The sequence below is a fragment of the Tursiops truncatus genome, chromosome 9 (assembly GCF_011762595.2).
Source record: "Tursiops truncatus isolate mTurTru1 chromosome 9, mTurTru1.mat.Y, whole genome shotgun sequence".
NCBI lineage: Eukaryota > Metazoa > Chordata > Mammalia > Artiodactyla > Delphinidae > Tursiops > Tursiops truncatus.
This window is the reverse complement of record NC_047042.1, coordinates 47974353-47998970: the sequence shown is the minus strand read 5'-3', so window position 1 is coordinate 47998970 and position 24618 is coordinate 47974353. Positions and strand designations below refer to the sequence as shown.

General features: G+C 37.7%; 1 protein-coding gene and 1 long non-coding RNA gene across 3 annotated transcripts in view; one reads left to right on the top strand and one right to left on the bottom strand.

Annotated features, from left to right (window-relative positions):
* Positions 1 to 15554, bottom strand: part of LOC141279541 (uncharacterized) — a 64487-nt gene extending 48933 nt beyond the window's left edge. The window contains exons 1-2 of the long non-coding RNA XR_012333968.1: positions 15375 to 15554; positions 12730 to 12807 (exon numbers count right to left, since the gene is read on the bottom strand). This is a non-coding gene — a long non-coding RNA (uncharacterized lncRNA). The remainder of the gene's footprint in view (positions 1 to 12729; positions 12808 to 15374) is intronic.
* The window catches only part of CASD1 (CAS1 domain containing 1), a 77198-nt gene continuing 67492 nt past the window's right edge, over positions 14913 to 24618 (top strand). Inside the window, exons 1-3 of one of the 2 annotated variants that reach the window (XM_019927557.3) lie at positions 14913 to 15486; positions 22601 to 22697; positions 23248 to 23368. In XM_019927557.3, the coding sequence (XP_019783116.1) occupies positions 14919 to 15486; positions 22601 to 22697; positions 23248 to 23368 (786 nt within the window). In that variant the 5' untranslated portion in view covers positions 14913 to 14918. The remainder of the gene's footprint in view (positions 15487 to 22600; positions 22698 to 23247; positions 23369 to 24618) is intronic. The other variant, XM_019927551.3, reaches the window with a different exon arrangement.

Genomic DNA, 24618 nt, shown 5'->3' with positions numbered 1-24618 from the left:
CTTGAGAGATTCTACTAATGTCTCAAATGGGGAGATTGGGGAAGGGCTTGGGGATCTGGGCTTAAGTGGCTGAAGGTAGGTTTGTCAAGATAAGAAAACTAATTGTGATGGGGGACAGTCCTTGACATAATAGTTGAGGATTGAGGGACAAAGAAAAGTCAGCTTCTTGACATGAGTCTTGATAAGTAAATTTTTTAATGAGCTACCTATTTGGTGAAGTTAACAATCTTATTATCCTGATAGGAGATAGAGCTGTTTGGCCAGAAGGACAAACTATATGGATAAATTGCTTTTCAGGAATTTCCTGAAGCAAATAGTGAAATTGTTGATTGGCTACAGTTTTCTATTCCTGGGCAAGAATTTCCTGGAACAAATATTAAGTCAAATTCATACAGGGAATTTCAGTTCTCAGTCCCAATAATTAAGCTATGTGAATACAAATGGTCTAAATAAATTCTTAAATTATAATTCTGATAAATGATTTTCTAAGTTGTTATATGTCAACTTAACCAAGATCCTTATTTAACTTTAAAACCTTGGACTAGTCTTTTTTTTTAATTAATTTTTATTGGAGTATAGCTGCTTTACAATGTTGTGTTAGTTTCTGCTGTACAGCAAAGTGAATCAGCTATACGTATATATATATATATCCTCTCTTTTTTAGATTTCCTTCCCATAAGGGTCACCACAGAGCACTGAGTAGAGTTCCCTATGCTATACAGTAGTTTCTCATTAGTTATCTATTTTATACATAGTAGTGTATATATGTCAATCCCAATCTCCCAATTATTACCACCCCCCTTCCCCCTTGGTATCCATACATTTGTTCTCTATGTCTGTGTCTCTATTTCTGCTTTGTAAATAAGCTCATCTGTATGATTTTTCTAGATTCCACATATAAGCAATATTATACTTTTCTCTATGTCTGTGTCTCTATTTCTGCTTTGCAAATAAGGTCATCTCTACCATTTTTCTAGATTCCACGTGTATGCGTTAATATATGATATTTGTTTTTCTCTTTCTGACTTACTTCACTGTGTATGATAGTCTCGAGGTCCATCCACATCTCTACACATGACCCAATTTCATTCCTTTTTATGGCTGAGTAATATTCCATTGCATATATATATACCACATCTTCTTTACCCATTCCTCTGTTGATGGACATTTAGGTTGCTTCCATACCCTGGCTATTGTAAATAGTGCTGCTATGAACATTGGGCTGCATGTGTCTTTTTGAATTATGGTTTTCTCAGGGTATATGCCCAGTAATGGGATTTCTGGGTCATATGGTAGTTCTATTTTTAGTTTTTTAAAGAACCTCCATACTGTTTTGCATAGTGGCTGTATCAATTTACATTCCCACCAACAGCATATGAGGGTTCCCTTTTCTCCACACCCTCTCGAGACAGCATTTTTATTTATTTTTTTTTTTTGCGGTACGCTGGCCTCTCACTGTTGTGGCCTCTCCCGTTGCGGAGCACAGGCTCTGGACACGCAGGCTCAGCGGCCATGGCTCACGGGCCCAGCCGCTCCGCAGCATGTGGGATCTTCCTGGACCGGGGCACGAACCCATGTCCCCTGCATCGCAGGCAGACTCTCAACCACTGCGCCACCAGGGAAGCCCTCCAGCATTTATTGTTTGTAGATTTTTTGATAATAGTCATTCTGACTGGTGTGAGGTGATACCTCACTGTAGTTTTGATTTGCATTTCTCTAATAATTAGCAATGTTGAGTATCTTTTCATGTGTTTGTTGGCCAGCTGTATTTCTTCTTTGGAGAAATATCTACTTAGTTCTTCGACCTATATTTGGATTGGGTTGTTTGTTTTTTTGATATTGAGCTGCATGAGCTGTTTGTATATTTTGGAGATTAATCCCTTGTCAGTTGCTTCATTTGCAAATATTTTCTCCCATTCTGAAGGCTGTCTCTTCATCTTGTTTATGGTTGCCTTTGCTGTGCAAAAGCTTTTAAGTTTCATTAGGTCCCATTTGTTGATTTTGTTTTTATTTCCATTTCTCTAGGAGGTGGGTCAAAAAAGATCTTGCTATGATTTATGTCAAAGAGTGTCCTATGTTTTCCTGTAAGAGTTTTACAGTGCCTGGCCTTACATTTAGGTATTTAATCCATTTTGAGTTTATTTTTGTGTATGATGTTAGGAAGTGTTCTAATTTCATTCTTTTATATGTAGCTGTCCAGTTTTCCCAGCACCACTTATTGAAGAGGCCATCTTTTCTCCATTGTATATTTTTGCCTCCTTTATCAAAGATAAGGTGACCATATGTACGTGGGTTTATCTCTGGGCTTTCTACCCTGTTCCATTGATCTATATTTCTGTTTTTCTGCCAATACCATACTGTCTTGATGACTGTAGCTTCATAGTATAGTCTGAGGTCAGGGAGCCTGATTCCTCCAGCTCTATTTCTCTTTTTCAAGATTGCTTTGGGTAATCAGGGTCTTTTGTGTTTCCATACAAATTGTAATATGTTTTGTTCTAATTCTGTGAAAAATGCCATTGTAATTTGATAGGGATTACACTGGATCTGTAGATTGCTTTGGGTAGTGTAGTTATTTTCTCAATGTTGATTCTTCCAATCCAAGAACATGGTATATCTCTCCCTCTGTTTGTGTCATCTTTGATTTCTTTCACCAGGATCTGATAGTTTTCTGAGTACAGGTCTTTTGCCTCCTTAGGTAGGTTTATTCCTAGGTATTTTATTCTTTTTGTTGCAATGGTAAATGGGATTGTTTCCTTAATTTCTCTTTCTGATTTTTCATTGTTAGTGTATAGGAATGGAAGAGATTTCTGTGTATGAATTTTGTATCTGGCAGCTTTACCAAATTCATTGGTTAGCTCTAGTAGTAAAACCTTGGACTATTCTTAAATCAAGTTATTTAATGCAGAACCTTGGATACCTAGATGATTTCTAAGTGAAATATAAATCTGAAATGTGGTCACCCAACATATTTTATATATGTGTGTATATGTGTGTGTATGTGTGCATGTGTGTTTCTTATCGTGGATATATTTATTGGTCATGATAATGATTGTGTTCATTTTGCTCACTTAAAAAGGTGAAAAATGGATGTATGTGACCATAGAAGGTTTTATGTGTGTATGTATGAGTTTTGTTGTTTTACTGTGTATGACAGATTCTTCTACACTCCTTTCTAGTTTCCTCTATGAAATAGAAGTTAATTAATTTGACTGAAAGTTATTAATCATACCGGTAATCAAAGACTGCTAAAGCAATAGTAGCAGAAAAGTACAATGATGAATGCAAGATAATGGAATGTATTTTTGTTTTCAAGGAAAGGAGAGTAGTCTTTTCTTAAAGATTCTGGTTTTTCCTGAATGTGAAAAAGGATTGTGTAAGACAAATCTTGAATAAATATAGAAAATTATAGATTGGCAGGAAAAATTGTATTTGCCTCAAGCTATAAATAATAAGCCTGAAAAGAAGCAATGAGATGGACTCAAATTTTGACAAAGTTCACTCCGTTTTGATGGGTTTATTTATAAGATAATTTAAAAAGTAGGGCAGAGAGCTCATGAACCCTTTACTGCTAAATGTGATATTAATGCAAATCTCGAATTTGGTTTTCTATATATTAAAATGACAGTTTATCTTGAACTCTTTTGTCTTCTCTTAACAAGGGGTAGTAAATAGTTATTCTTTTACATTCTGTGTGATCTGTTTGCATGTTGGATTCCATATCCTAACAAAACTGTTTTCTGTGTTTTGTGACAACTTTGTCAAGCACTTTATTATTAAGCAACAAAAACATAAAGTTCCTCATTTCTGAAAAAGCTAAAATTCCTTTCAATTGTGTTACCTTCTTATTTAGAATACTGTATTGTCACTTTGATTAACAGGTAGCCAATTTACTGTTTCTCAGGCACACCTGATCCTGTCTTAATAAATGATCTAAAGTAACTCTCTTGATTTTGCTTTTCCACAATCATATCTTACATTCAGAAAAATAAAATTTTCAGGATTTTCTTTACACATAAAACTTCTTTGAAATTCCCTTAAGGTCCCTGGAAATTCATGAAGATTTGTTCTCTTGCCTTATAAAAGAGGTGATACCCCAAATAACTGTTTTCTTGACATGTTTTATATTTCTAGATTAGCTCAACTCTAGTGTAAGCACTGATCAAGAGAGTGGTCAAATTAAAGGGTAAATTTTATAGATAAAATATTATTTACATATACGTTTTGGAGATTGTACACATTATAAAATGAATTGGAAGGCCCTGGAGATTTGTCAGTGCTCTTGTCCATAATATGTTCTTACTCTCAGGAAAAACACTGATCAAATTCTTACAAAAAATTATGTACTGCATTCAATAGAGAACTTTACTGTCTTCAGGTTTGACATTGTTAGTTACCACAATATATTAATCATTTAGTGCTTGTCAAAAGGCTCACAGGTTAAAATTTTAATCTTCTACAAAGGAAGATCTCAGAATTTCATGGAAAGGACCATACCGTATACTCTTAATTGTTGATAGTTCAATGAATAGCCTCATGAGTAACAACTTTGGAGCATAAAGATAACATTGCTTGCACAATTGTCAGATATATTTGGGAATGACTTGGGATTTTCAGGACTCTTCTTAGTTCAGAAGGAGATGACTTCGTGAAAGAAGGCTGATGACCCAAGATGCAGTAGAACAAGAAATAAATACATAAAACTAAATGGGGACCTCCCTGGTGGTGCAGTGGTTAAGAATCCGCCTGCCAATGCAGGGGACACCGGTTCGAGCCCTGGTCCGGGAAGATCCTGCGTGCAGCTAAGCCTGTGCGCCACAACCCCTGAGCCTGCACTCCAGAGCCTGCAAGCCACAACTACTGAAGCCTGCGTGCCTAGAGCCCATGCTCTGCAACAAGAGAGGCCACCACAATGAGTAGCCCCCACTCGCCGCAATTAGAGAAAGCCCGTGCACAGCCAAAAGTAAATAAATAAATAAATAAATAAATAAATAAATTGATAAGGAAATTTTAATTATAGTTATTTGGTTTGGAATACTGATGGCATTTATTTGTGAACTGCCTATTTTCTGATGCTTGATGAAGAAGTCCTCTACTTGGTAATTTATCTCTAACTCTCAACATCAAATGTAACTCTCAACAACGAATGAAACATTTAAAAAAATGGCTCCTAACTCTCAGTGTCTCCTTCAGAATTTATAACCAAATATCTTTAATGAGTCTCCAAAGTTACTTGCATAGGGTTAAAAAGAAGCTGTCTTCATTTCACCAGGTGTCGAATTCTTATTTAGAAAACTGTGTATTGCACCCCAACAGAGAAGATTTTGACATCGTCATAAAAGGTTACACCTGGGAGTCATATTGGAAAATAAAGGACATTTAATCAGATAAGGAAATCCCATCATTAACAAGTAAGTGTTGTATTTTATATGTGAAAGCAATGCCTACAAATCCCACCTGAAAAAACTAGCCTGGTACCTGTTTTATGGTTAAAGCCTCACAGGTCAAAAGCAACATCACTTACTGGCTGGCCAGGAACCTCAGCATATTGGGGACTTGAAGTGAAAAGGAGTTCACCAGAATCTATAAGAAATGAGATGAAATCCTGGTGCATAGATTTTCTTGGGCTTGGTTTCCTAATCTTGGGATAGAAAAAAATAATAGATCCTTTTACATTATTGAATCTTATACTTCTTAATGACAATACTCAGCAGAATTTAATTCTTTGGGCTCTACAGTTGCTCAGTACTGAACGCTCAAGGAGGCATACCCGGACGGTTAATAACTTTTGCTAAACTGTGTAAATAATCACTCCAAAGCATAATGAAACCAGCCTTTTGTGTGTGTGATCAAAAATAAATCTCTAGAGGGGCTTCCCTGGTGGCACAGTGGTTAAGAATCCACCTGCCAATGCAGGAGACACGGGTTTGAGCCCTGGTCCAGGAAGATCCCACATGCTGTGGAGCAACTAAGCCTGTGCGCCACAACTACTGAGCCTGCGCTCTAGAGCCTTCAAGCCACAACTACTGAAGCCCGTGCGCCTATAACTCGTGCTCCGCAACAAGAGAAGCCACCGCAATGAGAAGCCCACGCACCGCAATGAAGACCCAGCACAGCCAAGAATTTTAAAAATTTAAACAAACAAATAAATAAATAAATCTCTAGAGATTATTTACCATCAAAAGAATGGACTGTTAAGCAAAATTATTTAAAACTTGTAAATAAGGCAAAAGGTGGATGACAGGACATTTCAATATCATACCAGAGTATTGTTTAACAGACTAAACCAAGGATTATTTAATTATCTAAAGGAATGTATCTATGTTTGACTTGGCTATTTTCTATTAATTAAACACCCAGTCTCCATGACACACATATTAACCAGTAGAGAGGAAATTTAGGAAAACTTCTGGTGAATTTACCAGTGACAGTGAACTCCGAAGGAAAAAAGAATCTTTTATTAAGCATCACCTAAGTGTCAAAAACTATACATTACTCATTTAGTCATAAAAACAACCTTGAGTGATAGGTCTTATTATCCTCATTTTACAAGTAAGAAAGCTGGGGCTGCCCTGGTGGCGCAGTGGTTGAGAGTCCGTCTGCCAATGCAGGGGACACGGGTTCATGCCCCAGTCCGGAAAGATCCCACATGCGGCGGAGCATCTGGGCCCATGAGCCATGGCCGCTGAGCCTGCGCATCCGGAGCCTGCGCTCCGCAACAGGAGAGGCCACAACAATGAGAGGCCCGCGTACCGCAAAAAAAAAAAAAAAAGTAAAGCTGAAGTTCAACAGGTGAAACGATTTGCCACATTATTTAGTTAGTAAATGGTGGAGCCCAGTGTCAAACCCAGAATGTTCTTTCAAAGCCTACGCTTTTTTTTACTACATTATTCTACCCCCGTAGTAAAAACTTTTTACTAATGACCACAAAGCTATACCTGCCACTTCTGCAAACCGAAAATGATATCTAAATGTCACCCCCCAAAAATACGCTAGTTAGAAAGGCAGAATTTCATGGGAAATGTATGTTCTGTGTGCATAGAGTAAAAGATCTGTGAGTCACCTCCTGCAACCCACTAAGTGTTCAGTTGAAGATTGCTCTTTATCATCTAGCTAGATGGCAATTAGAAGCGTGTGAGACAAAGTATCCCTCAGGAAAAACTGGCTAAAGAATAAATCATTTAAAGTGCTTTACAGACATTACCTAATACATTTTCACACATCCCTGTGAGATACACAGTGTTATACAAAAAGCGATCCTAATTTGTTTAGATCGTTCAAAGGTGACAGAGTATAAAGTGGAAGGCCAAGATGCTGCTAACAACATTAGACTTACCTGAGGCCTTGGGCAGTTTTGGCCATTTCAGCTGAAACACCACTAAGTCAATTAACCTCTATTGTTTTCCTTAACCTGTTTAATGAAAATGTCAGTACCATTTGGGCCAGAGGGCTGCGTGAAACCAGACAGGTCATTTAGAATTTTTTTCTCCCCTTCAAGTTGCGCAACTCTGATCTGATCACCGGTTAACATCCTTCACCTTAGAAACAATGGGAGATATTCATATTTGCCTTCCTTAAGGGGTTTTTTCAAAGCTGTGAACTGTGAATTTCCAGCTAATTTAAAACAACTATTCTACAGAAAGGAGAATTTGTTTCAGCCGTTGGGGAAGACCCAGGGCAAAATAATTGCTATACTATTATCCCTTTCCCCCCTTGATTTGTTAACTGTTGATAGGAAATGTTGATTTCACCTGAAAAAAACCCGTGTAATTTGGGAATAAAGTGGAAGATGCATTTTTCTGTCTTGGAGAAAGGGTACTGAGGGTGGCAGGGTGGGGCAGAATTTCACATGTGAAAATTAAATAGGTATTAGATTGTCTGGGCTTTAATTTTTAAACATATTTTGATGTAAACAAGAAGAAACTGAAGAACTGTTAGGATAATCTTTCCCAAGCTTTACCCCCACTCCAGTCTTTCCCATGTCAGTAAGCGGTCCCTGAAGCCACCAGTTGCTCAAGCCAGAAACAGAAGTCACCCTTGATTCTCCTTCTCCCTTATCTTCTCACATGCAACTCCATCAGCATATTCTGTCCATTTTATTACTAAAATCTGTCTCTAATCTGTCCACTTTTTTCTCCATCTCTTCTGCTTTCACCTTTGTCCAAACAGTAAAGTGAATGAGGGTAGGGAGTGAAGAGCTTTCTCAAAAGTACAGATACTTGGGAAAAACTACAATTGGTAGCAGAAGGAAAGGAGATAGAAGAGAAGCTGAAAAGGTGGGAGAAGCAGAATACAATTGGGATAAGCAGAGAATTTAGACAGAAAGGACCAGAGACCTAAGGTTGACTCCCAAGTGTTTCCCAATCTGAAGACAAGAAGGACAGGTGTGAACAGACTGTGAATTCAGGATGTGTTTCTTATACTGAAGACTATAATATCATGTATAAACTTTTACTTTATACAACTTCCAAATGATTACTGAGATTTCTGTATCATGTTTTAAGGTGAAATCTTCCAGATTAAAAAAAAAAAACTAAACTAAAAGCATATAATAAAATAACTGAGTAATACTTTATAATTTCTTACTCTTTTGTATCAGTTTTTTTGACATTTGAGTACATACAAATCAGATATTTGGGTTTTGTTTTGTTTTGTTTTGGGTATACTTGATCAAAAAATCCAAAGGCCAATATTCAAATTCATGGTAATAAAAACAAGTTTTTTCAGTCTTGTAGAGGAAACTGTTCACTTGTTCAAACAAGTCAAATTCACTTTGGAAAATATTTCTCTATCCCACAATCTTAAAAATTCTAGGAAGAAAAGTGTCTCAGTTTTCTCCAGTGTTTTTCATTAAATGATCTTTAATCTGAACCTAAGAAATATTAATATTTATTCAGTTCAAGGCATATTCATGTATTAAAAGATAATTTTTAGAAGAGTATATGGCATGACTTTCATACAGATATAAAATGAACATGTGTCAAAGCTTTTATTTAATTCATTAATTAATGAGGGAACCAGAAAGATATTACAATTGGTTCAAAGGAGAATTCAAAGAATCACGTATATATGGGCATTGGGAATGGTGAAATAAATTTGCTTAACAAATGTAAAACTTCAAAACTGCTCAGTATCCATAGAGCAATAATCAACTGAATCCCAATGAGATACAATTTGCATTTCTATGGACAAGAATCATTTGCATTACTATAAGTATTATATAACTTACAGCAATGTAAAATAACTCAAAGACAATAAAAGATTCAGAGACCCAATAGAATCTGATAATCTGGACAATGCCCAGTTTCCCACTGAAGACAACCATAATACCTTGGTCTATTTCTAAGTCTTTCACAAGTTTTCCCTACAAATAATACAAAAAGTATTAATTCCCTGTGCCCCAATGCATAAAATCTGGAGGGAGAGGAATGAAGAAGAGGAAGATAAACATAATAACTGAGTAGATTACAAGGCACAGTGGGATATGTCCCAAAAGAACTGATAGTTTCCCAATACACACAATATGCACAAGGAAGGAAGGTATCTGTTCTGATTGGGTGCTGCCTTGTGTTGAAGGCATACTTAGCATAGACAGAAACAAAGTACCGTGACAAATCAGAGGAGGGAAAGAGTTACATTCCCACAAGGAGCCATGGGGCTTAGTTCATGGAAGAGGCAAAATGTATCAGGTCTTTAAAGGAGAAAGTTTTTCTGATCGTGGTAACCATTTCACAAAGTATGGGTATATGTGAAAAATCATCACGATGTACACTATAAACAATTTATTTGTCAATTATACCTTATTAAGGCTGGAGGGGGGAAAAAAGAAGAAAGATTTTAAATAAGTAGCATATGAGGTACAGGGGGAAAAGTATTCAAGCTAAGGGAATAGTAAGAAAAAAAGCAACAGATATATAACGTTCCTGGCTTGTACTCTAGCATGGTTGGATAAAATGAGAACTAAAGAGAAGGAATGGAGACTTAGGCCAAATCACAGACAACCTTACACGTTTTAAGAGGCTGGGAATTCATTTTGTTGCAGTAGAGAACCACCAAAGTTTTCAAGCAGGGAAATGATAAGATCAAATAAAGCCTTAGACAAATAATTCTAGAGGCAATTGGTTAATAAGGGATTGAAAAAGTGAGAAGTTAAAGGTAAGGAGGCCAGTAGAAATGTGTTGCAATGATCAGGTTGGAGCCTAAACCAGAGCATTCTGGGCAGAAGGAAAGAGTTTTGAGGAAAGAGTTAACGAACAGAATACAGTTATTCACTAAGTGATTCTCGGCTTTTGACTGTGCATTCATATCAGTTAAAAATTAGAGCATATTTATTTAGTTATAAAATATGCACTGCTCTACCAATGAACTAATCCATGTAATCTGAAACAGTCATACATATTCACAAATTTTTTTCTCTCAAAGAGAGAGGTTTAATTCATGTTCAGAAGCTTAATTTATAAATGGCTTGTTAATTTTGATGGCTTCATATCTGTAGTAACTCTCATCTCAAAGCACTATACATTTACAAGCAAGATCCATAGTTTACAATGAGTGGATGTAAATTCTTATTTCAACTAATCTCGATAATTTCGTAATTTTTCCTGATTTATTACAGATTTACGTTGTTCATATATGTACGTCAGGGATGATATTTGTATGTTATATAATCTGCATATAATCTGTGTCAGGTATATATTATGATATATACACACACTTCTTTTTTTTAACCATGCAGCTGATGAAGAGTTTATTTTAGGAGAAGATTCCATGCTGTATATTCTTCTTGTTTGATAGTGCTTATATGGTTAGAAAATCTTCAATTCACATCCCCCATGGGGATTTTTAAAGCCACTTTCCATTTTGTGAGTTGAAGTAAGAGTAGATAATACAATCTGTGAATCCATTTGATAGGCTCATAGGCACAGTGTGCTGAAAGTCCACAAATAAGGGAGCTCTTGTTCATCTCTCTCCCCCATGTGTGAATTCCCACTCTCCCCTCAGAATTCCTCTTCAAGTGCACTTGACATGACTCTACATATAGACCAAGTCAGAGTACCAGGGGAGGTCCTTATATTAAATATTAATGAAGCCTTATTTTATTGTATCCAGGAATGCTGAAATAACTTGCTGGGCTCATGATGGATCTGCTCCTGCTTAGTCATGCCATGTCAGCAAACCAAAACTTAGAAAACTTTCATATCTCTATAAATGCTCTGCTTGAGCAGAAATGCAGTATATCCAGTCAGCCAACCCCCAAACAGCAAGCCAACTCTAAGCTCTATCCTTATTTCCTTGTTTCTTCTCATCCCAAACAAGGATGACTATGTGGCCTCAGCCAACCAGATATTTTCTATTTTTCTCTTCCTTTTTCTTTATTCTTTACCCTATAAAAGCTTCCACCCCATTTTACTGTTCTCTGAAAGGAGACTATCCACTTCATGAAGTGTTAAATAAAGTTTGTATCACCTAAAATGTCTTCTTTAATCATTTTTTAACAGGAATTAACTATAAATAGAAGCTTTGGTAATTTGTTCTCACTATCCACTGGCTTACCTTATGAACACACCTCCCCACTGAAACCCATACTTTAGATATGGCAGAGGAGAAAGAAGATGAGTCAGAGTAGTAGAAATGACTTGAAGGATAGTGGTGGCAAGGAATGAAATGGTAAACATAACAAGATGAATGGTTTTGGAAGGAAAATAAAACTGGTTTCCAACACACTGAGTGTGAGGTACCACAAGACACTCAATGAAGCAGTTTCTGAGGTACATGAAAGAGGTCTGGAGCACATAACAGGAATCCAGGTTACATGCATGGATGCAGTGTGGTAGCTGTAGTGTAGGTTTCCCAAGAAGAAAAGCAGGCAAACACTTTCATGTAAGGGTTTGAAAAAGCAAGAGGACTGACTCTTCTTGGAGATGCATGGGAAAGAAAAAAAGAGAGCCAGAGGGTGTAGTGGTATGGAAGTCAAAAGAGAAGATTTTAAGAAAGCAAATATGTCAACAATGGTGCACAGTCATGAAGGATAAAGCTAAGATAAAGACATTGGATATGGTAATTTAGGATGTGGTTGACATTTGAAACAGTGGTTTAGGTAACGGAATAGGAGCAGAAGTCAGTTTTCAAGTATTTAAAGAACCAATAAGTAACCAAAAAAAATCGGAACAGTAACCATAGACTGTTCCTCCAAGAAGTCTGATAGTTAAAGGAGAAGACAGATTGTGTGGTGAATTAAGGAAGGTGCTTTAAATAGGAAGCATTTGAGCTTACGTGTTGGGCAAACAGTGAAGAGGGAGAAATCGAAGGTAGAAATAAAGAAGGGAAACTTATGATACCAGGTTCTCAAATGAAATTTTACTGACACAATCAAGGACACAGATGAAAGAGACAGCTTTGGGAAAGAAGAGGAAGAATTTTTCAAGTCAGAAATGAACTATAGTTAATTATACTGTATTGCTTATTCAAAAGCTGCTAAGAGAGTAGATTTTAAAAGTTCTCATCATAAGAAAAAAAATTCTGTAACTAGGTATATATGCATGGTGACCAATGTTAACTAGAGTTACTGTGGTGATCATTTTGCAATATATACAAATATCAAATCACACTGTACACCTGAAATTGATGTAATGTTATATGTCAGTTATACCCAAATTTTAAAATCCCATCAGTATAAACAGTAATGAAATGGACACAGTGGAGCAGGAACAGTTTATACCAAAAGATTCTCACCTCAAAACTGAGCTCCTCCTATTGTGCTGGCTGGTCCTTTTCAGTCCTTTTTCCTGTCTTCTTTATCCCCATGACCTCCTGTGGTACAATAGGAAATAGATGTTTGGTTAATAAAAAAAAAGAAGAAGAAGGGAAGGAATAAGGTGTAGTCAGGTTTTTTTGTTTGTTTTGTCTGTTTTTGTTTTGCTTTGTTTTAAGTAATGCATGGTTGAAAGACTTCCTATAAAATGGTTTCTCTTTTTCTCAGATTATTAGGGTTGACGTAACCTGCTGAGCATTAGTTAACATTCTGGACGGTTTAGGGATAGACAAATAAACATGGAGCCACTAACTAGTTTTTAGCATCATCACATTTGAGTTTAAGAAAGTTCCGTCTGGTTAGAGAATGGCAGGGAGCTGTAAGATTGAATTTTTGAGCCAAACCTGAGGAAGATGATTTTAAGGGGTAAAAAATTCAGGCAAGAAATCATGCCTTCACCAAGGCAACAACCAGGGAATGGAGAGGAGGCAACAGATTTGAGAGTTATTTAGAAGGGAGAATAGAAGTGGAACAAGTGAAGGCTGAAAAGACAACACTATTCTTTCTAGAACTTGTCAGAGAAGGAAAGAGATGGAGAGGTAAACACACAGAAACACAGTCCATGGATGAGCTTCACTAACAAGATAAAATTATTGGTGGAAGGGAAACATCCAAGAGAAAGGAAAGTTTAAGGAAGACACAGAGAGAGGATGATTGACATGGGGATAACTTATGGAGTCATCAACACCCCCAAGAAAGGGGGACAGAAAGAGATTCAGAGCAGAGGAGAGGGATTAGCTTTAAACTAGTGGGAAGGAAGGAGGTCCACAAGCTATTTACAACATTTCAGAAAGCCTTCTGGAAATTCCAATTAAATAAAATGTCAAGTTTCTTTACTTTTGGCAGGCATTAAATCAACCCTGCAGGCTAACATTGGTTATCGTACGCTAATCAGAAATTCTAATTTGCTGTTGATGACATCATAGAAATTTCTAGGATGTGATTGGTAGACCATATACTGTTAGCAGAGTTATTTATCTGTTTTTTACAATATCAGATTTAATTCTTCCAGCATGTGGAACCTTGGATCAGAAGAATGACAGCCAAAATTAAGCGACCATTTCCAAGGAACAGTGCCTAGTGTTTGTACACTTATTTAGCTTTATTGCTTATTAGCATTACATCCATGACAGTGATGTATGTGATTTCATTTAAGTGACAAAATCTTTCAAGATATGGGGTCCACGGATAAAAACATAATAAAAAGAGTCCTTAGATGAAAAAATTGGGATGACAAGATCTGTACAGTCCCTTCATATCTAACATTCTATCATTTTAAGAGGGGCCTATAAACACAAGTTCAGGAATGGCTAAACGGGAAAGTTGCAAAGAACACCTGAAAACACCCTAACTAATCAATAACTCACTCTAAACAAGTAGAAAGGGAAGCAATGTAAATAACCATTCCCACCTGGAAGGCAGCAAGGGAGAAACCAAAAGGAGAAAACAAAACATGAGGGAATAACAAGCTCTTAACCAAGGCAAAGGTGTGCTGCCTGTTTTGAAAACCACGGAACATTAACCAACTCCGGGAGCAGGAATGACTATCCTGAGACGCTTTTTCATGTTTGGCCCATCCTAGCCAACCCTTGTGTAAACAAAAATTAAGAGTGGGGTTCTTTTCTCACCAACACCTACACTAAGCTAAGCTTCTACTCTGTACTCTTTGTACCTTCTACTCTGTACTTCGGTAGAGTTTCACCCACTGGAACTGGGCAAACCGAGGACTTTTTTCAAGTTGCAAGAGAAATGGGCTTCAAAGCAACGAGTTAAGAGTTAAGACTGGTCTTACCCGTGGGTTGGGTGCTAAGGCTACCAGCAGTCTCTACACTTGGCAAGCCTGGGGGGCAGCCAGACTGACCAGATAGCCTGACGATAAGCCCCGGTGACATTGGGGTGGCCTTCGCATCCTGCTGGGCAGGTTCGGGAAGTAGAAAGTTCACGAAAAGGTGTGTTGCGGAAGGAGGCAGTGGAGTGATGTGTACTTGTCTTCCGGAACAGTACTTATATTGCCCCCACCTGGGCTCAGGTAGCGGCCAGTAAGCTAATTGAAGCCCCAGGCTCGCGCTCGGGTCGGGGTGGAACCCTGCTCCCCTCTCCTTACATCCCCATGTCTCTGCCGCTACTGCCGCCGCCTGCCGCCGCCCGTGACCCGGTGACCCCGGAGGTCCGTCTGGGGCCCGTGACCCCGGAGCACCCGGCATCCGGACACCCCTCGCAGGCGCAGCCGCTATTAAGACAGGAGGCTAAAGGGGAGGAGGAGGAAGGGGAGGAGACAGGCGTCCAGGGCGCCTGGGGAAACGGCACGGCGGAGCAGCGGCGGCGGGGCTGGGGGGAGGCCGCTGAAGCGGTCGCGGCCGAGGAGGGGCAGGTAGAGGCCGGGGGCACCGCGGGGTCAGGCTCCCCGGCGGGCGGCGCGGGTGGCGGCCGCGGGGACTGGCGGCCGCTCCTCGCCTGGCTGCTGTGGCGGCGGCAGCTCCAGTGCTGCCCCTGTGCGGCGCCCCTTCCCCGCTCCGCCGCGCGCTGTTGTCATGGAGGAACCAAGATGGCGGCTCTGGCCTACAACCTGGGCAAGCGGGAGATCAACCACTACTTCAGCGTGAGGAGCGCCAAGGTGCTGGCGCTGGTGGCCGTGCTGCTGCTCGCGCTGTGCCACCTCGCCTCCCGCCGCTACCGAGGTGAGCGGGCCCTCCCCCTGTCCGGGCCGGCTGGGGGAGGAGGCGACGCGGGGGCTGGAGGCAGCCCCCCTCGCCCGACACACGCCCACGCTCACGCGGCCGCCCGCCGGCGCGCCCAGCCCGCGGGGGAGGAGGTGCCCCCAGGTGGCCCGGGCGGCGGGCCAGGCGCCCCCGACCGACCGAGCGGACCCCAGTACAGGCGGCCACGGGTAGAGAGCCCATGGTCCTGCGCCCCACGAGCAGCCTGCGCTGCGGACGGGGGCGCTTACCCGGGCCTGGCCCAGTGGCTGCTGGGGTCCCGGCTCCTGCGCGGGTTGCGCCGGGGGAGACGCGCCAGGCCCGGGGCTCGCGTGCAGGAGGCGTGCAGGCGGCCCTCCGGGGCCACCCCCGGGCGCGTGAAGGCCAAGGCCGCCCTGCAATGGGGCACCTCCGCCCCAAGTAGGGTCACCCATTCTGCGCCCTAGGGGATCAGCTCTTTAGCTTTTGTTTTATCTGGCCTCTGCCCTGGAACAGCGGGGCCAAGCTGTTTGACAGCGGCATGGGCCGCCCCATTTTCCTTTGCCACCGGGTGACAGCTGGCAAAAGATGCTCTTGGCCAAGTGGAGGAGGTGTCACCCAGGCTTTGTGATTCAGAAACGTTTAAAGCGTTCTGGTTGCACACTTTTTACAGAGTAAAGCCACTGGGGCAGATATTTGAAAAGAAGTTACAGGTTGACAGGAGTTGAGTTGGGCTATGAAAACAAGTTGGAAGCAGTTTGAGAGGAGGTCTTTGGTGTGGGTTTTGAGACTGGTGTAAGGAAAAGGAAATACGGCCTCCTTGTTTCAGAACGAATTATTCTTCAGTCATAAGGGGCATTTACTTGTCGTTGTTGATTGATTTTTTTTTTTTCATTTTCTCTGTAAAAATGCTACTAGGTTAGAGTTTGACAGGCTGAGGGAAATTAATAACGATAGGATCTTTTATTTGGTTCTTAGTATTATCGAAGCCATTATCTGGAAAGCTCTTGGTGATTGTGAGATTAATTGGTCAAGATGTAATGTGTAACAGGTGCGCATTTAACGCATTTCCAGGTTAACTTCACACCTACTTTGGCAAAATATCCAGTAAAGAGGCCACTGGAATCTGAACTCTTCTCATTTTAGGGAATCTTTCAAAGTGAAGGACATTTTGATCAATTCTGCTGTTTTGTTTCTGCAATGCTTGAGAATTAAAATTCTTATACTCTAGTACCATACTGGACGAATAGCCCTTTATATAAATACACTAAATCGATTGAAAAAGATAAATTATTTATACCCTTTTGGCCTTTCTCCTCCAGCCTCCTATAGATCACCGCCACATGACCTGGTAAGACTTTGTTTCATCTGCAGTTGCTGTAACAAGTCCAACACTTATATACACAAAATAAAACTAGCAATTTGATGCATTAATTTGTGGTAATTTTAAAGAAAATTTTCTGACTGCTATCATTTTATGCTATTTTGGTATAAGACGACAGTAATCTAACTCAATTTTATTTATGTGGTAGTGGAGATAAATTTTATAACTGTGATGCTATGGTCCTAAATGTAAACATCTAGTGCCCCTCACCTCCCTTTTTAAAACTGTGCTTTTATCTTTTGATAAGCTTGGACCCTAATTATTGTATTTAGATTATATGTTTCATCCTTTCAAGTTCTCTCATTAGCAGGGAAAATAGAATGTCAGATGGAAACTTATGAGTCAGTGTAGCAATCTGGGATTGTTTATAAAGCCTCCTCCAGAAGCTAGTCATCAGCTTTTGTAGGTGCTTTAGTGTCTTGAGTGTGAAGCAGTACACCTGGTGTGTGTACATGCCCATACTGAATGTCAAGAACTTGAGCCAGAGACAGTTTGGGGAAAATAACGATCTTACCAGGCACTTTTTAGCCAACCTCATGCTTTGGCAGTGTGAAACTGAGTCAGATGCAGTGCCTTTCACACAAGGATAACCATACGCTTGAATCATAGTATCATAAATCTTCAGAATAAGAAAGGACCTTATATTAGATATACAGGTTTAGGCTATATATTAAAATCTTCAATGCATGCTTATGAGTTTGCCTCAGGCAAGGTAGACTGAATGCAGTTGGAATACACACATTCAGTATCTCTTGCTTTACGAACTACAGAAAGTAAAACATTACACACTACAGGAAGTAAGGCTTGGCAAAACTACATGCTATCATTGAGCACTTATTATATGCCGGGTGCTCTTCTACTAAAGGTTTTACATCTTTTAACTCATTTTGTCTTTACAACCAGTCAATGAGGTAGATAGAATTACCAGATTTCATCCTCCCCTCTTCTTTCCCCCACCTTTTTTAGTATCTCTGTAATCAAGATGAGTTTTTAAAACTTTGATTGCATGTCAAAGTTTAATTGATAACATTTTTTCCTACTGTTATCTAAAATAATGGTGTATTTTATAATCAGTGGTCTTAGATTCAGCTAATTACAGTATTATTTACATTTTAACCTTTTTTTTTACATTTTAAAAATGAGGCATGAGAGGTTAAGTTGCCTAAAGATACACAGTTAATCTGACTGAGCTAGGATTTAAAACCCAGTTAGTCTGCCTCATGTCATTATGTTATATTCTGCTTTTCTCAGAGCCTCTTAGACAGTGGTGATGTATAAAAGGTGGAGTGAGAAAGCATTTTCCAGCGGGACATGGGTTAAACCATTTAAAAATACCAATTCAGCCTCACAGTGCCAGACAAGAGTTTTCTTATCCTTTTTCCAGTAAATGGTGATTTTCTAAAAGTTGCGTGTGTAAAGCTTACTTTTTATTACCTACGTTTATCTTTCTTCCTTGTTCCGGAACTCCAGGCTCACAGTCCAAATATGCTTTGCCCTTTTGCATATCTCACAGATATCTGATTTGCTCTGCCTGCAATGACCTGTCTCTCTCCTTGAAAGAAAGTACAGATTTTTCTTTCAAGTCCTGGTTCGGATGTCACCAGCACAGAAGTAGGAATTAGGAATTCAGTGTTTCTACAGTAACTAGTACATCCTTATCATTTTGTATTATAATAATTTGTATCTGACAGCCCCACACAAACTTTGAGCTTCCAAGGGTATTTTATTCATCTTTTAAATCATCAGAGCTTAACACACGGTAGGAACTCCATAAACACTTATTGAAGAAATAGATTTTCAAAGTCCTCATTTCCTTCTCTTTTCCTCCCTGCATTTCGTTCTTTTGGTTTTAATTTAATTTCGTGTTCTAATAGCATGTTCTGATCTCAACTTTAGAAGGTAGAGTTTTGAGGGGGGGGTTGCATTCTTAATATTATTTTCACAAAATATAATAGAATGACCTTTTAAAAAATATTCTTTTAATTTTATTTTTTCTAAATTTTAACATTACTGAATCACAAAATGTCCATTAATACTGTGATTACAGACTAAAAACATCATTTCTCTGACAAGAAGCCAGTATCTGTAGCCTTAAGGGTAGTTCCAACCTAGATGAATTTGAATTTTTTAATAAAGTTAACTTGCTTCAAACGTCTTAATTTTGTTGAAATCTAATTCTAATCTAATTCCTTTCTATCACTAGGGATATTAAATGTTAAATGTTAAATATTATTGCATGTTTTGGAGAAAAATAAGTTCAAAACTTCAGAAGTTAAAGCAAGAAAGAAGTAGCTCTAGGTCTCTCAGCCTTTTCTTTCTTTGACTGCTAGAAAGATCCTGATCTACATGACACAACTTGTAATGAGGCACTCCTAGCTTATCTAAAGAAAAATGTAAATTGTGATTTTTCAGCACAGACGAAAGTATAACTTGCTGAATTTTAGGCAAATAAAATATTCTGCAGATCATATTGTAAAACTCTATGATCTGGTATTTTCATGGTGGATAGTAAGAAACGCACAGCCTTGGCAGGATGATTAAGTCTAAAGTTTCAATGTGCCAGAGGTATTCTATTCAAAGGAAAATAAAAGCTACGGTTTATTTAGCACATCAGATGTTTTCTTTAGTTCTGTTTTGTTTTTCAGTTTTTTTAAAACTTGTTTGTCTTTTTACTTATTTTGTTTGCTCTTAGTATTTTTCTATTATAGAAAAATCATGCATGAAAACCTCAGACTTTAGGTTGACAAACCAGAATGCTTATGCTTAAGATAACAGAATGAAGAGGAAGACAGCTATTCATCTAGATAATCTTTGTATGGGAGATAGTTGAAGTAGATAATTCTATCCCTTTAGTTGCTTTTTTTTTTTTTAATTGTGTTCGTAGCTTGATTTATCTGAGCACTTGGCAACTTTCATTTCACGCTGGTTGTATTAAAGTAGCTATCAAAATTATATGAAGCAATTGAAAACAATGACTGCGTTTTGTTTTTTTTTCTTTTGTTTGGGGTGCTTCTGGGTAAATTTTGAAAGGAAAATAATGTGCCAGCAGATGTTTACATGTAGTTAGTATACATAATAAAAATGTGGCACATTAACTTATTTTAACATTTAGATTTACATTTAGTGATTTGATTTTAAAAATATTTCCTTCCCAGGAAAAGAGAACTAGTTTTAGAGTATGGAATTTTGTGGAGTTTTCTTTTTTAGATCCGGTTAATTTTTTAAAATCAGATAATAATAGTATTTATTATTACTACTACTTCCATTATTTTGCTGACAGATATATAAAAGCCAGTCTCCTCTTGCCTTGTCAGTTATCTAATTAGCAATTCTTTTACTTTCCTAATAGTTCATCATATTACATTCTCTCTATTAAAATAGCTGGTGTAGTTTCTGTCTTTTGAATGGACCTTAACTGATGTGATACAGAGACTATTAATTTCAGATACAAGGATTTTTTTTTTTTTAATTTGCAATATAAAATATATTATGAAGAGTAACCATTAACTAGCATTCACTACCAGGTTAAGAACTTCTTCCCTGGAAAGACTAGTAGTCTCTACAGTACTGTGTTTATAGTGTCTTTTGGTTAGTGACAACTTCAAATCTGTTTTGCTATGAGGTTTTTCTAATGTGGGTTCTTGAGATTAGAGCTTTTGTTTTCTACTAGCTGAACTACTGAAAAATAATGTCTGAGTAGTAATATTGAAGAGAGGAAGAAGAGTTTGGCATTTTAAAACACATTTTTTGGTGGAGAAAATTGGTTATTTTAAGATGTTGGTATGGTACTTCAGTCTCCACAAAATCATATTGATAATCCATAGACATGGTTAACAAAGAGTATAGTCCCACACACTGAAGACTGATCAACGTGTGTTCCTGTTTAGGCTTCTATTAAAAAACAAAAATCAAGTAACAACACCACCAAAAAAAAAAAAAAAAAAGAAGGGATAAAGAAGAAAGAAAAGGAAGAAAAACTTCACAGAATTAATACCAGTTATTTACAACTTCATATAACTTTTAGAAAATAGATGGGTTACTAACTTTTCACTTAGTTTAATAGATGTATTTAAAGAGGTAGAGGTGCTATAAATATGGAATTTTCATCCAAATTTTAAACATTTACTAGATTTTTAATAGGATTTTATTATATGGCCATTATAAAAGAATGCAGCAGGAGTGCTGTTTTTAGGAAATAATTGTGTGTTCCTTTAGTCCTTTTTTTTTTACTCCTCCTTGATTATATAGCGTAATTTTTTAGAACTAGAATTAGTTTTTAAGAATTGGAAAGAATTAACTGATTATTTATAGTTTCCTTAGATGTTATTAAAAAATCTTTCAAATACAGAAAAAACTGCTCAGGCCACATATGTAACTGCAAAAATGTAATAATTGGTATTCTACTTTCCTTATCCAGTTTTTCACCAACAGAATAATGCAGTATTTTCACTTTTCCTTCCTGTTCTGTTTTAGAATTTATGACACTGTGGTATCAACACTTTCATTATTTATACATACCTGTCTTGTATTTGTATCACCGTTATCTGTATGTTGACCAGATAAATGGATAACTGGATTGAGAAAAGAGATGTGTTCTTCTACTTTAAATATCTTTGGGTCTTCCCTATCCCCACCATTTTGTTCTGTAGTATTTTTACCAGATGCCCTATCCTGACCTTAACTATTTGTAAAACAAATAGAGATCGCTGTTGACTGTTAATAAAGAACTAGAGATCAAATTTAAAAACACATGTATTTTATCATAACCCCACAGTTAATGTACACATCTCGTTTTTCCCTCATCCATTTGACATATTTGAACTTTTTTAATGTCTCCAATCCCCTTTTTAACCACGTACATTGACCATGTACATTAAGCTAATGTACAGTAAAATGGCCAAAGGAAGCAGGGTAGCCATCTGTCCCAGTTTACACAGGACTGAGGGGTTTTGCAGATGTGGAATTTTCTGTTTAAAACTGTGGCAGTCCCAACCGCACTGGGAGGAGTTGGTTGGTCATCCTAACGGAGGCAAGAGACAATCGAGAGAAGTGGAGGGGCTAAATATTAACAACAGCATTCATTACTGGTACTGATCATGTGTATCTTCAGCCACCATTTGACTAACATAGTTTTAAGTCTTATCTTCGTGAGATTGCAAAAGGATGAAATTTTATTGAGCTTTTTCAGAAGTTCTTGCATAAGTCTTCCTTGGCACATTTACAGAATAGGGATACCCCACTTCCAGGGAGGCTGTGAAAATTAGGGAGTAGATTTATAAAATACTTCAGTATTTACTAGGTTTCCAGATATGCTAATGCACTGAGTACTATAATAGTCGAATAGGAAGTCATTTCCAAAGTCTTCTCTTTTATCCCTTAAACTCTTCTTTCCCAACTAGAAGTAGGAGTGATAAACAGATATAAAGGCTAGTTTGAGGCAAGGTGATGTCCTTGGAAGGAAAACCTGAAGCAGAAGGAACTACCAAAGCAGTGAATGTAGCTTTGGGGATGAAGTATTTTCTAGGTAAAGAATCTGTCATTAGTGGCTCTTATCCTCTTGAATATTAATATATTAACATTTGCTTCTCATGGATGAGTGATATGTACCTAGAGGGTATAGTGAAGTATAGAAAACTCTGTACTCCCTCATCTCAAAGGCTTAAATGGGGTCAAATAACCAACATATAAGAATTTAACTATTGTTTACAACATTATTGTGTTTAATTACTATAGGAAATGATTCATGTGAATACCTTCTCTCAAGTGGCAGATTTCTTGGAGAGAAAGTTTGGCAACCTCACAGCTGTATGATGCATAAGTACAAAATCAGGTAGTTTCTTCATTTTGTTGTTTGTTTTCTTTTCTAAGATGGGTCTTAATATCTGGTAGAAAAGTGTTGGTGAATCAGGGAAAGTGATAGATGGTACCTCTCTATGTGATGGTAGAGAATTGCTGACAGGGTAGGAGTTAGAGGTGAGTCCAAAGGAATATTCTCGCTCTAAAGCATTAGGGAAAGCTTTGGAACAATCTGCTTTATCTCAGGTGAGAGATAACCAGGCCCAGGGCAATTGCCCGTGAATGAAGGACTCTTGCTTTGGGACTTAGATAGCTACCTCATGGAGTTATTCTGAGACAACGGATATAAAGCACTTACTATGGTTAGAGTACATCTGAAACACTTATTAGATGAGGGCTGTTATTATTGAGAGTTAGTCGATCATACACGGACTGGTAGGTTAAACAAACCTGGCCACCTATTTCTAAAGCAACATAACTGTGTATGTAATAATGCTGTACTACTTTCTTCACAAATTATGTGCTTTGAAAAGTGCTAGTATGCTGATTTTCCTTATTCTAATTGATGTCTTTGTTGATTTCAGTGAAGCGAAGAACTGCCTTGTAGATAAACATATTGCATTTATTGGAGATTCCAGAATTCGTCAATTGTTTTACTCTTTTGTAAAAATAATTAATCCCCAATTTAAAGAAGAAGGAAATAAGGTAAATTTTGTCTATTCATTTCATTAGCGTATTGTTTTAGAAGTTAGCCAACTGAATAGTTATAGGAGCAATGTGCCCTTTCACATGAACAAAAGGAACTATAAAATTTTACTTTGGTTTTAGGAAAGGTGGAGGGGGAAAACAGGGACAATTTGCCATAATGGGGAACATAAGAAAAAGAAGTGGTGGGTAAGGTATTGGCAAGCTTTTCATTGACTTAAACTTTTCATTTTCAGAAATATTAAAATCCTTTCCATGGAAAACTTTTTTAAAAATTGTAGAAAGAACAAAGAAGAAGTATCCCTTATCCTCCTTTTAATATTTTGACATATTTCTTTTCAGACTCTTTTGGAAACAAAATTGTAATAGTTTAGCATGTACAATTTTATATCTTGCTTCTATCCCCACCACTTATCACAGTTTACCATATTATACAGTCAATGTACACATCTTCATAATGGCAACATATTATTGAATGGATATAATGTGATTTTATATAATCTTCCCTTTCTTAACTTTTTGTAGTTTTCTAATTTTTTTATTTTACTATTTAAAAATGGACATTTTTATTACATTTTTGTGTGAAAACTTTGCTTTTTAAATTATTTCCTTAGGACGGAATCTTTACAATGCAAATACTAGTTTAAAGAATATAAATGCTTTTAAAATTATTGATTATATTGTTAAACTGTTTCAATCTATACTGTAAGTAGCAATGTACATTGGGACCTAATTTTCTGTAACCTTTCTGGCACTAGGCATTCATGCTATATAGTTAAAATGACAGTGTAACAAATTTCTGCTCTTAATTTCTCATTTTAAAAATATGTCTTTTTTTAAAAGCTAACAAGGATGAACATCTTTCTGTTAATCAATTTGTTAATTAGTTAATTTGGGGGGAATGATCATATCTTTCTGTTTGTACATTTTTAAGTGATCTAAGGTTCTAATCCCTGCCTTCAGTTGCATGTGGTTGGGAGTGGGTAATGGCAAGAAGAAAAGAGTAAAGTACAAAAAGTTCAGAATTGTTGGGGTAATATCTCATGAATTTATGATGAAAATCTACCTGTACACATCAACTTGCCCAGCGGCAAGGAGTTGAAAAATCAGGGACTTAACAGCTTAAGTAGCTAGTTTCACAGTGATGATGGTGTAATGGATACTAACTCTTTAGGAACTACTCCTTGTGAGAAGAGTCTATAGGCTATTAGAGATTTTGTCTACTAGGAAAAGCGAGTATAGATTTTAAA